This window comes from Nestor notabilis, unplaced genomic scaffold (assembly GCF_000696875.1).
Source record: "Nestor notabilis isolate BGI_N333 unplaced genomic scaffold, ASM69687v1 scaffold5150, whole genome shotgun sequence".
In the NCBI taxonomy this organism is placed as follows: domain Eukaryota; kingdom Metazoa; phylum Chordata; class Aves; order Psittaciformes; family Psittacidae; genus Nestor; species Nestor notabilis.
This window is the reverse complement of record NW_009912378.1, coordinates 82,255-95,475: the sequence shown is the minus strand read 5'-3', so window position 1 is coordinate 95,475 and position 13,221 is coordinate 82,255. Positions and strand designations below refer to the sequence as shown.

Sequence of the window (13,221 nt, the reverse complement as noted above, 5' to 3'; positions counted from 1 at the left end):
CAGCAGTTCAAGTGGCTGCACGTTTAATGCATGTGCCCCTTAACTTTGACTTTAACCTATGCCCTGTGTCTCAAGTATCCAGATTTCCTGGAATGGTGTGTCCAAATCCCAGGAGGATCAATCTGTCTGCTCTGGCGGTTTTGTTCTTTTCATGTTTGAAAACTGGATGCGTTGCACAGATGTTTGTGATCCCAATGCTCTTTCCTTAAAGGTGTTACTTTCCTGCTCTTGTGTGTTCATTGCCAGGGAAATTGCTGCTTTGCAGCCCAGAACTAACAGCATCTCAGTGGTGATTTCTCACATACCACAGGCCCTGTCTGGAAGGAGAAGTGTAAAGCAGCATGTAACCCTGTGCTGGTGCTGTAGCAGCAGGGCCATGCTGTACTCTTCAGTGTGTCAACTCTTGTACATGGGGTCAGTGGTCTCCCATTTCTTCTAATTTCAGACTTTTAAGCACAGCAGTGAGGACCTGGTGAGTTCCAGTGGCAGGAACACCTCATAGCTAGCTTACAATGACGTTACTCAGTGTTGCACCTTTTGAGTTGTCTGCATGCAGTGCCTGTGGTCGGAGGGTTGACAGCCCTGTAAATCCAGATGTGCTCTTTCATTTACCCCTAATCATTCAAGCTCTGTATTCATTTTGCCGGCAAGGTCTATCAAGATAACTTACTGTTTGTGTGAAGGATCTTTCCAGTCTTCCCTCGATAGCTTTGGCAATACATTGCCCTAACTTCCCTGCTCCTTTCAGTGTGAAAAGCTGGTTGAGAGCTTCAGCTCTCCTGAGGCCTTGCAGGCTGTATGATCTATGGATACATCCTTGCTGACAGTTCTTCTTGCATGTGTTTGCCAAGTCTAGAGGCACTTGAGAAGCACATATATTAGCTCAGATCATTCAGCTTCTTCCCTTTCATTTAAGCCTTAAACCATTTTAGCCTTGTCAGTCAAGAAGAAAACTTTGTTCTGAATTATTGCAAAAAAGAGAGAGAAATCAAACTCAACAACCAAACTCCAACAACAAATCAAACCAAACCAATCTGTATCTCTCCCCTTTGGCCCCTTGACTCTTAACAGAGCTCTTCTGCATCAGGTAGAACGTAATGTCTGTGTTTGGTTGTAAAATGCTTGGCAACATCATCACATTTGAAGTGCTAAATGTGAATGACTCTCTTCTTCCAATAGCAAAATTGAGGCAGCAATGTTAGTTGGAGAATTTTATATACAGTAAATGCTTCCTGCCTAGGACTGGAATGCAAAGTGAGACTTCTGCATGCGTTTAAAGTGCCTGCGTTCTCTGCAAATCGTTGTATCATTAGCCTCTGTATTAAATGGCCACCCACCTTTTCTATAGTATGAGTTTGGTTTTGTAACTGATAATGACAGTGCCAAGCTCTTCAATGTTGTGGTTTTAGAGCTGCAGCTAGAGGAAAACACTAACAAAGGCAGAAAGGACTTTTTTGGTCAGTTGTTCTACAATAAGCTGAAAGTGGCAGTCAGAATGAAGCTCCTGTTGAGCTTAGGTGCTCTATGAACTCTTCAGGCCTGAGCAGAACACACCAGGCAGATGCACAGATTGTATTTTCCTTGGTTTGTTGTGTGTGAGACACTTGAATTTGAAAGGAATGCGTTGAACAGAGAAGAAAGGGGGATGTGAAAGGCAGAAGAAGATGATGGTGAGAACAAGAACATAGGAAGAGGGAAGCCAAGGGGTTTGGGTGGGAACAATCATCCCAACTGACTGCTTTTTTAAAACATATATAGCAAAGCAAAATCTGCACAAAAGTTGAGTGTAGAAGCCATGTATCTTCTGTCACCACTTTGGCTTCCTTTGCAGCCTCTCTGCTAGCTGGAATCTTAACCGGGTTGTTCTCCACGCTCTTTCCTGAAGCCTGCCAAAAGGGGCTGAGAAAGTATTGCTTGGGATGTAGCCACGTTCTCCCTTGCCCCAGGAATCCTCTGCTTTAATCTGCTCCAGCCTTGCATCAGCAGTTTATTTTTGGAAAGGCTGTTGTATTATCTTGTGGTTGAGGCACGCAAGGAAAGGGGTCACAGCTCCATTGTGAGCCCTACTACATACACCAGACCCCTTCCCATCAGTGGGATGGGTGTAGTGCTGCCTTTCTTCCTTCACAGAAGAATTTAACCACGCTTTCTAAGCCTAAAACCTTGCACAAAGCATGGGAGTTGTTTGCATTACCAGTCTATAAGCAGGAAATACCAAAAGGGGGTTGTGTTTGTTGCAAGGATCTAGCAGTTGTATGGATATTAATAGCTGAGATGTGTGTATTGACTTGTGATGTCCTCCAGGCAATGGACTAGGAGTTAATCTGCCTCCAGCCTCAACTGCCCTTGTGACACTTTGTCTCTAAGGCATTGAACTATGCCTACAAACATCTGGGACCAGTTCTCAGCTACTTTAAACTTCCTTTGTGGCCCTGGGCCAAGCCACTCATATACACTGACTTCTGGCATCTAAACCAGTGATAGCACTAGTTTTGTGCCTTGTATCTTTAGTGTTGGGTATGTAAATACAGGGGGTAGCAATGGCCTCTGCTGTCTGCTCTGCACAGGTAATTGAGAGGGCTGGTACCTGAAGTCTTGGGGTGCTTCTGTAATCCATGTAAGTGAGACTATAAATCAGCTCTAAAGACTCATCATTTGACTTGAAAACACTGAGTTGTTCTTTCAGTGGCTTGGCCTTTGCTCTAACCCACTGCTTCAGATGATTCTGTGAGTAAAGTTACTACGGTCAGGAAGAAATAAATGGAAAAGCAAGAGGACAAATATGGTCTTGTTTAAAGGAAATACTGGGTTTTATCGTGACCTAAAGCAATGTGCTTTATTCAGCAGTTTTTACAAACAGGAAGCTTTATTTAAAAGGCTCCAGCACTTGCTGAATCATGGAGCAAGAGAAAGCTGAGAGAAGAATTAGCTTAAACGGAGCAGGTCTTGCAATTTTCAGAGCTTTTCTTACATCCTTAATGTTCCGTCTCAATTGCCTCAAACAAATACCTGGTTAGAACACTGCTGTGGTGCAGCAAAAGGGAGGTGAAATCCAGGTAATTATTTGAGGAGTTTGCTTTTGTAACAGAGACTACTAATGTAAAAACAACCCCCTCCTTGATGTGAAGGGGTTTGGGGGGATTGGAGGAGAAAGGAAAGCAAATAGTGGTGGTAGTGGAATTGGCTGCAGCCATTCGCTGAGCTTTATTGGAGATTTGTATTTACAGCATTCTCCTTCCTGTGCTGGGATCTGTTGTTCTGTTTTAATAAGAAACAGCCCCAAAATCACACTGTACAAAGATAGTACTTGGCTTTGTACTCTGCTTCTCTCAGTGCTGTATTTCCGCTTTAGAGATGGGAAAACTGAGGGCTTTTCCCAAGGCTACGCAGCACAGCGGGGAGTAAAGCCCTTGTGATTCCAGAGTAGTCATCTATGCCCTGGCTTGCCAGGCTCGAAGAGTATCACACAGTGATCTGGTGTTAAGATTTCCTGGCATTTTGTTCTGTCTTGTCTATTTTTGCTGAAGGCAAAGTTCATAGTGCCCTGTTCTGAATTACTTCCCCTCTGCCTTGTAAAATCAGGGCAGCAGGTCTCTAAGTAGGTATTGTTAACATGAACTGATTCAGGCTTTGCCACTGCATGATCTCACAGCACCATAAATAAGTGCTCATCTCTTTCTCATTTAATTTCTCATCTGCAAGCCATTGGAGGTAATATATTCTAGGTGGAGATGCAGCCCCTGGCTTTGATGTGAGCATCTGTGCCTTAGCAGGAGGTTAGTAGCTTGAAGGGGAAACCCCTCTGAAGGGGATATAGCCTGCCCAGCTGCTGCAGACTCCTCATTTCCCTGCAGGATTTCTGTGTCTCCATAAAAGCAGCTTGCTTGATTCTGAATGCATCATTTTTACTGTTCTCTGTGTTGTGAAATGCACTCACGCTGGGATGCTTCATCAGGGACTGTAGCGATAGGAAGAGGGATGATGGGTTTAGACTTAAAACAGGAGAGATTCAGATTGGATCTAAGGGAGAAGCTCTTCCCTGTGAGGGTGCTGAGGCGCTGGCACAGGGTGCCCAGAGAAGCTGTGGCTGCCCCATCCCTGGCAGTGTTCAAGGCCAGGTTGGGCACAGGGGCTTGGAGCAACCTGCTCTAGTGGAAGGTGTCCCTGCCCGGGGCAGGGGTTGGAGCTGGATGAGCTTTAAGGTCCCTTCAACCCAAACCAGTCTGGGATTCTATGATTCTATGAGTTACACACTATTCCCATAAGAGCTCCCAAAGTGGGGCTGGATGAACAGAGCTTCACGTACCCATGAGCCTGACATGTCAAAGTCTTGCTGAGTTGTTCCTGTTGACTTAAACCTCTCTAAATTTCCTGTCTGGCCTGAAAAGACCTCACAAACTCCTTGCTTCAAAAGATGTAATTTTAATCCCAGTGTACTCACCTCCTCCTCAGAGTGGTCTGAGGGGGGTTTCTTAATAGTATCTTAGATTAGAGCCTGGGCTTTGTTTCCAGTAGTTCTGCCACAGTTCCTACAGAGATGTCATTCAAATCAGGTGCACCAGGCACTGCAAATAGCGCTCTGAGGGAGCTGCGGTGTCTTTCAGAAGAGACATTCCAGTGTTTTTCCAACTCCTAGTTTCTGCAGACCAAAGCAGAGTTATTTTCTGGTGTTTAGATCTAACTTGGGATCTTCTTAGTCTGTCACTTTAATGTTGTGCATTGCATAAATAAAATTGGGATGGAAGCTTTGGTTTCTGTTAACTCAGGAGACTGTGGCCTTCCTGGCAGAGCTGGGGAGGAAGAGGAGGGGAGAGACTGACATCCTTCAGTGCAGTCCTCATCTAAATATAAATAGTTCTCTTCTTGGATCCGTTCAGTCTGAACTTCTGGGTCATTTGACCTTTCTTTGATAAAAGCTTTCTTTATTTGAAAGAATAAAAGGGCAAAGGGGAGGAAAGGACACAGCAGATTGTTATGTTTTAGTTAATATCTTAAAATCCTGCCTGTTGGTTTCCACAGTGCCCGGCGCTCACTGTGGAACCAGTTCCATCCTGGGCTCCACCTTTTCTCCTTCTCCGAGTGCCTTGAGTGAACTTTGCCTTTTAGTCTAAAGCATTAACCTGAAAATTTCTCAGGAAGTTTATGGAAGTGTGTTCTTTATGGAAGTGCGTTTTCCCACAGGGAGCCCGTGCTCTGAGGGTTTGGATACCCTGTGCTCCAGTCCTCAGCTCTGCTGCTGGAGCAAATGACTTGGTTTACGCCCGTTGCACCACTAACTTAGGTTTTCCTTCATAACTTCAGCTGAAAGAAATACTTGTATTAAATGCTGCTGTTTTTTCGTATGTGCACCCTGGAGCTTTTTGAGCTCAGCATCAAAACACAGCCCTGTTTAAGATGTAAAACCACTGAACTCTGGCTTTGGTCTCAGGTTAGCAGCTTGTGCGAGGGGATGTGCAGGTGCAGCATTCAGAACTGCTCCAGACTACACACAAGTCCTTCTGGCACTAGTTTTAACCATTAATCACCACTTAAATCCAGCAATAAATTATTTGGGCAACCACACTGCATGAACCCACTGCCAAGAATAAACCAGAGCCTGAGAATTACTCAGATCCCCTTCATACCTCAGGACTGTTGCTGCTGGATGGGGAAGGGCTCCTCCTGGACTCAGATTGGTTTTTTGGTGTCTCAGGTGTCTTCGGGATGTAGTTGAAGCCATCATCCTGCAAATGATGTTAGTAGCAGCTGGAATGCATTGCATGCATGTATTGGTTTGCTGTTTGCTTCTGAAGTGAGTGGGGGTGTATGGGAATGCTGCTGGATAAGCAGCCTGATCTGTTGCAAATTGGATTTTGTGGCTCACTTGCCTGTCCTCGTGGATAAAGTTTCCCCTCAGCTGCCTCTCCTCTAGTGGAGCTCGTGTCTCTCTCAGGACTGCAAAGCCTTTTATAATGCTCTGCTGGATCAGGAGTCACTCGGGAGGGGTTGAGACTTTCCATTTCAGAGTGTGCTTCTGAATCCCACCTGAAACATGCTTAGTTTTACCCCTGAATTTCCACTTGTTTTGCATGAGATTCCTGTTGGTTTGGTGCTTTTCCTGCTGCTTTTGCACACTGTGATGTAGTGTTTTTTCTGGCTGGGAGACCTCTAGTAATGACTGTTAGGAAACCCACTTACTGCTTGGGCTGCCTCTGTATCCTACAATGAGTCGTAGCAGTTACACGCTGGGGAGGAAACGAAATGATCAGGAAAGGCCCAATTCATAAAGAGCAACAGTTGATTTTTATTTTAAACCAATTAAATGGGGGATTAGAGCTTGCTGGTAAGTTCTACCCCTAGTTAAAGGAAACAGTGCAGGCAAATGTACTGTATTAGCACAAGCATGATTGTCTAGGCTTATAATAAATCCTGTATAATTCCTGACAGCATTAAGTTTAACACAGGCCAGCATACAGGGAAGGTGGGTTGACAGAGAAGGTGAATGGTTTCAATCTGCTTATAAGAACATCTTGATGTGTGTTCACGTGCCCTTTCTGGAAGAGGGTGGTAGCACTGTGAGGGGTGGCAGTAGAAACCCAACTCCTTTAACAGCAAGCTCAAGAGCAGTGCCAGCTCCTTCCACGTGTGTTTCTCCATTGGTTTAAATAGAACATCTTGCAGGGGTTAGAGGGAAGATTAATCCTCTACAGGGTTAATCCTTAAATCCTTGGTGTTCAACTTCTGAACAAGGGAGGGAAGTGAACAATATCCTCAGACCTCAGAGACCACCTACTCTTTCATATTGACTGCAGCAGCTGTCAGATGGAAGTGATTTTTGGACAGTAAGAAGTCAGCATGGAATCACACTGGTGACCCAGAGCAGGATTTGTACCCCAAGGTCTTTGACTTCCACCCCTAGTGACTCCTGACGTGAAGGGAAGAGGGTTTCCCAGACCCATCAGAGTTCTTCCGAGGGGTGTGAATTAGCAGTGGGTTGATGGTTTATTCTCTCTTGTGGTTAACTTTAATAGACACATGTTCCTCTGAAGATGATTTTTGGCAAGCACATGTATGGCTGAAAGATGATCCAGTAGGAGAACATCCCTGATTTAAAGCCAGGATGCTCTGATGAAGCACAGAGTAGTGACTTCTTGTACCAGTTGTGTGCTTTGTGCCACTAACCCCTCTGCTTGACACAGTGCTCTCTGTGGTCTGTTCTCTGTATTACTGCTCTTAACCACAGCTGTCCAGCCACTGGTTTGCTTCCAGATAACCAACTTGGTGTGAAAACTCTGCTCAAACTTGTCCTTGCCAGCTGTCCATCCATTTGGTGTATGCCTAAGTGTTCCCTGTACGTTTTCTGTCTTGCAGCATCTGGAGAGGGCCAAATGTGAACTGCGTTGACAGTACTGGATACACTCCACTGCACCATGCTGCTTTGAATGGTCATAAGTGAGTCATCTTAAAATGCCTTTGATTTAAGGGATACTATGTGCTTTACAAGCTATGGTTTCTGTGTAATTCATTCACCTAATGAATGCAATTCATTCTAATGCTGTTCCCACTAAAAATGTGGCAGTGGTGCAGCACTACACCATCTTGAGGACAAGAAGTGAAGAACATCAGTGCAGTGAAGCCACAGAGGCACTGGCTGCTGCACAATATGATCATACATCTCTTAAAATTGGGCAAAACACTGAAGTTTTCAACCACCCTTTTATTTACAGAAAATTTGGATAAGGTAAAGCAACATATTAAAGGTGGCTTCTCCAGTAACAGTCCTCTGCAGTCTGTCTGGTGTCCAATGTGTTGCTGTGCCTGCACCACTTAAAGTTTGCTTTCAAGCATATGACATTTAAGTAACTCCAGTCTTCAGCGTGGTAGATCTTGTGGTGTTTGTTGCTGCTTAAGATATTGGGAAATTGAATAGAATTAAAACCTTTGTCTTCATTGTGCTGGTGCAATTCACTTTTCACCAGAGTGGCTTGTGGATGACCTCAGTCCCTGTTCAGCTCCATTAGTATGAAGGTAACACAGATCTGCCCTGAGCTCATCTCAGCAGTCTTTCATTTTCCTTGGGCAGCATTTAATAGGAATGCTTTAAAATCACATTTCAAGAGCATCTCTGAACTACTCCTGTTCGGATTAACCTTTTGTTCAACACTTGCTGCAGAAGCTGGGGAACAAGGAGTGAGTATCTTATGGGCTGAAGTTTCCTTCTCTTGCAGGGATGTTGTGGAAGTTCTGCTGCGGAACGACGCACTGACCAACGTAGCAGACTGCAAAGGCTGTTACCCTCTTCACCTGGCTGCTTGGAAAGGAGATGCAGACATAGTGAAGCTCCTCATCCACCAAGGACCTTCGCATACCAAAGTGAATGAGCAGGTCTGTGTGGTTTACTCTAATATATTATTGAATTGCTTCCCTCAGATGGAGAGAGACTACTTCAGCTGACTCCCGGCCCTTCCCAAAGGAGTAGTAATGGTTATAAAGTCCTACTTGCTAATGGGATAAGAAGGGCACTGCCTAAAGCAATACCTCCAGTTCTGAGTTAGTGATTGAATGAGGAAGGAATATAAGTTTATAAAGAGATAGAGAAGTATGAGAACCACTCAGCACCTAGGAATTGGTCTCCTGCTTTCATACTGGGCTTCTGAAACTAACTCACATTTCCTTTCAGTCGCTGGATAGCAAAGAAGGTTTCAGTTCTTTCAAAGGATACATTGGCTCCCTTCTTTGGGAACTAATCAAAGCAGCTTTGTTTAGTCTTTGTTTGGCCATGCTCTCTTAGCTACTCTCCTGGCTTGTCTCTAGCACTTGCTCCACTGAACTAATTTGTAAATTGTAAGATAACTGTAACCCTACTTGCCCCCAGATAAGTCCCTAGCTTAATCTTAAGGAATTGTGTCTCAATCAGGCAAGAAAAACAATCTGGTGGATTTCTTCCCTTTGTCAAGGTGATAGTTTTTTGTCTTGGATGCAGAGAGATTTATTGGTATGAGACAGCTATTCTGTACAGTGGTTGCTGTGTCCATGTTGGGGAGCTGGCTCCATGTAACTTCCCTGTGGAAGTCAGCAGTATCTTTCAGTAGGGAACTTCTGGAAAGCTACTGCTGGAAGACCCAAATATTTCTCTCGTTGAAGAGTTTTAGATAGGGGACTGGTTTACTGAGTGAGGCCAACTGAGCAGTGTTACTGAGCCACTTATGGCTGAGGGAGCTTGGGCAGACATGCAGCAACACATCCAAATCAGGTGGTTAAAGCTACCATAGCCCTTGATTGTCCTGTCTCTGTGGCAGGAATATCTAATGTCCCTGTGAATCAACTCCTAAACCCCTCAGGTTTTCATTCAGGAGTAGAGGAGTAAACCCAAATAAGTTTGTCTGCATTAGTAGTACAAGGCTAAACATGTTCAGAAGTTAATTCCCAAGTAGGTCAGATCCTCAGGGCTCAAACTTAGCAAAATCTGTCAAAGTCCAGATGAGCAGCTGGGAACTGTGATTTTTGCTATTTGATTTTGATGTAAGGTGGGTACTTTTCAGACATTGAGGAGCAAAAACTCCCCTTGGAGTTGGGTTTAGGAGTCCTAATCCTGCTTCCAGCCACACTTGGTGGCAACCAAAGAGCCATGCTTAAGTTTTCTTTAGTTCTGTTCCTCAGTATAAGGTGGCTAACTTGATGCATTGGGCTGCTCCAGGGCTAAATGGTTGCTTCAGAAGCATCACAAACTGAGTAATACAGTGGTAATGCTATTCACTACCATTCCTCTATTGAGCACAAATAACTAAGGGTGTGTGTTTAATGTCTTTGTGGATAGGTTTCCACTTTGGAGCTGTGGTTCATAATGTCTTCAGGTACAGCTGCAGGCATTCAGTCTGTTTAAATAGATTTGAGATGTGTAGTTAGTTGTTAGTAATCCATCTGATAAGAACTGACTGAGGGCCCTGAGTGTAAACTCTTCTGCTCTGAATAGAACAGGTATAAGGGAAACCTTTGCAAAAGATTAAAAGCTGTAGTGGTGTAATCCTTCCAGGTAATGTTTCATTAATGTCTGTTTAGTCGGACCCTTTCTAAATGAGAAAAGTCAGCTGAGTAGCCCGTGCTGCTTGTGTTTGGAGGCTTGTCAATGAAATGCACAGTGGTTCAAGTTACAGGAATCAGCAGCTGGAATGGCTTCTGCTGGTAATAGCTTTGACTGGAACAAGATGCTGTGTTCTGTCATTTCCACCCCTTGGGAGTCACCCATTGCTTTGTTGCTTTATCTCACCCATTTCATTATCACATTTTTTGTTTTCTTTTTCCTCTTCCTTTTTGTAGAATGCTCTTGAGATCAAAGAACTCAAAAAGTACGGCCCCTTTGACCCATATATCAATGCCAAGGTGTGTACTTTGCTGTCAGTATTTCACTACATCATTACTCCAAGCTGCACTTGTGTGCTTCCAGGTGCAGTGTCATCCAGTTGCAGTTAATACCTGTTCACTTTGCAGCAGCTTGGGAAAAATATGACCATTTATTTACTGTGGGTTTCTCTCTTCAAAGCAGTTATAGAAACATAATTTAAGGGAAGCTTTTCCTTACTTTTCCTGGGGGCTCCTTCAGTGCTTAGCCTTGTAGGACTCACGGTGATGGTCAGTTTGCTTGATTGGGCTGGATGACTTCCAAAAGGTAATGTTACTTCCATTAAAAATGCTTTAGGTTTTGTTTCTTGTGCTAATGTTGCTGATAAATGCAAAGAGAAGGAATTTTTCCTGCTTAAACATGGATGTGTTTTCTCTGTGGGCTGTTTGGAGTGGATTTTCTTGCCTTTCCTCCTACAAAATGCTGTATTTGTTGTCTGAATGGACAGTTAACTCTGGTGGTGGGGAGAAGGGAAGGCAGTAATGTTCATGCCTCCCTTCCCAAGTCCTTCATGTCCTGCTTATTGCATCAGTCTCTCTTTTTTGAATGTGAAGTCTGTTGTGTTGTCTGACCCTTCAGCCCTGGTCTTCTGTTCCTGTTTTCTTGCCTATTTTGCTCCTCTTGCTTTTAGTTGTTCTTGAGCTACACAAAGGCATGACATCAGCACTTCGATGCACTGAGGCTGAGCAGTTGAGGAAGCAGATAAGAAAGTTCCTGGTGGTGTCTTCTCAGACACCATTTTTCATTGTTATTTATAGTGAAGCTGCAGGACAGTGATGGCAGAAGAGTCGCTGATTTATCATGAGGTACTTCTGCTGTTAAGCCACCACCTCATGGTTGCTTCCAGCTGGTTATTTGGGATCCAGCCATCCATGGCAGATTAAACTCTCCAAGTTTAGTTAGCACTTTCACTCTGCTCTATCTGCTGTGCCTTGAAAACACACATCAAAGTTCCTGAGCTTGCTCACCACTGGGAATTGGGTTTGGGTTTGCAGACTTGTGTTTCAGGATACTCCAGTGCATACATCTTAAGCACAAATATATCTACATTCACATCAGTGATTTCTACATAAATCCAGATGGGAATTTTTACAACAATGAATGTCTGCTGTGGAAGCATCACAGTTGAGCAGTTCAGTTGCCTCAGAGGAACTTTCTAAATCATTGTCAGTAACAGAGTAAAATCTTCCACACTTCAGCACTGAAATGTTGAATGAATGAAACTCAAGGCAAGCTCACTTTCTTGTGGAGTTCTTACTGTGTATTCTAATTTGGGGTTTATATTTTTGACAAGTGCCTTATTTTAAAGTTCCAGTTCACTTTCAGAGATGACTGTGGTGCTTTTGAGAACAAGGCAATGTGGTTTTGATGTCTGTGCCTTGGTTTTAAGGATAGAGATGATTTATACACAATGTGTTAGATTCATCATAACTTCTGACCAGCTTCTCATGAGGTTCTCATCACGGTTGATGAAGAGCATGTGGAATCTTACCTGTCCTGCCAACCTTGATGTTTTCTCGATAGCCTGCCTGCAGGTGGGAGAACCACAGTAAGTCCAGGTGTAAGGTGTGAGTGTTGTTCTTTAGTTGGTGCTTCCAGCTTCTCAGCGCCGATGCAGGATGGGGTGTCATTCAGGAACAATTGAAGAGAGATGTTTTATCTTTCCAAACATTTTGGGATATTTAGGAGATGGGGGAAGCATTTATGTAAGGCTGGACTACAATCTTATCCTGTTGAGGAAGAGATAAGAAAGCCAGAAGCTTCTTGCTCTCCTAAGAGCTAAAGCAATATTTAAGCTTCTTTTAATGTCCCTTTTAAACATCTTAGTTCAACAGGAGGCCCCTACAATATGTCTGTTAGAAGACTTCTGAAAAGCAAATGATGGAAGCAAAGGAGATGGAGCAGCAGCTTTGCTTCAGTACCTCCTGCTATCTTGAATTTAGTTCTTTAATGTGTATGAAGGAACCAACCGTTTGAGCAGAACCAGCGTAGAAGAAGCTGTCACACAGCTCAGCTTTGTGCACTGCACAAACTACCTTTGTCTTTTTTAACTGGAAGCAAATGAATCCTGCAGATTTGGTCTAAGGTGCTATAAAGGAAGGAGGCCTATTTCATCCTTCCTCTGCTCCTGGCAGTGCTGTGTGGGATACCTCTGGAAATCACATGCTGCAAAGGTTGGGAAGGAGATGGTACAAGTGACCAGGCAGCTTCAGCCAACTCTTCTGGCCAGTTTTGTGCCCAAGGTGGTGATGTCCTTTGGGTGTCACCTCCTGGTGAAGTTTGGATTTTGCTTAATGTTTTTTTCTCTTTTATGCCAGTGAGACATGGCTATTCTGTGCTCTAGGAAGATGTGTCACTGGAGCAGCAAAACAGGTTTTTAATAGGGCAAGGCTCTGTTAGACATGTATACACTGACAAGAGTCCTCCAAAGGAATCTTAGAAATAGCCTGGATGGGACCGAAGAGTCATATGGCCTCTTTCCCCAGCCCTGAGGCAGGATCATATCTACCTAAACCATTGCTGACCAGTGTTTGTGTAGAAGCTTCTTAAAAGCCTTGGAGAGGGGCATCTTTATGGTCTCCCTTTGCAGTTTATTCAACCATTTAAACCTTTGCAGGTCAGAAAGGTAGAAACCTTCCCTTTATTGAAACCCAGTCACCCCTTCTTCAGTCAAACCCCTCTTACGGTTTGTTAGGAACAGGGGTGCAGACAGATACACTTTAAGGGGTTATAGATTCTCCCTATTAGCATCTGATGAAGAGCGTAAGGCCTATAGTATGTGGTATATAGTTACCAGGGCTTGAGTAATTTGATGGAGCCCATATGAAAGCAGAGGCATTCCT

At 44.0% G+C, this 13,221-nt stretch overlaps 2 protein-coding genes across 3 annotated transcripts in view; both read left to right on the top strand.

Annotated features, from left to right (window-relative positions):
• Positions 1-7,350: 7,350 nt before the first annotated feature.
• On the top strand, positions 7,351-10,561 carry LOC104409380 (ankyrin repeat and SAM domain-containing protein 1A-like; the record flags this gene model as incomplete). The annotated part of the gene is made up of 3 exons (XM_010019230.1): positions 7,351-7,431; positions 8,208-8,364; positions 10,297-10,561. Coding segments are annotated over 3 exons (391 nt in total), but the record flags the coding sequence as incomplete, so codon positions are not given.
• ANKS1A (ankyrin repeat and sterile alpha motif domain containing 1A) overlaps positions 7,355-13,221 on the top strand; it is a 75,344-nt gene continuing 69,477 nt past the window's right edge. The window contains exons 1-3 of one of the 2 annotated variants that reach the window (XM_010019211.1): positions 7,355-7,431; positions 8,208-8,364; positions 10,297-10,359. The gene's annotated coding sequence lies outside the window, so the exon portion shown is untranslated. The remainder of the gene's footprint in view (positions 7,432-8,207; positions 8,365-10,296; positions 10,360-13,221) is intronic. The other variant, XM_010019219.1, reaches the window with a different exon arrangement.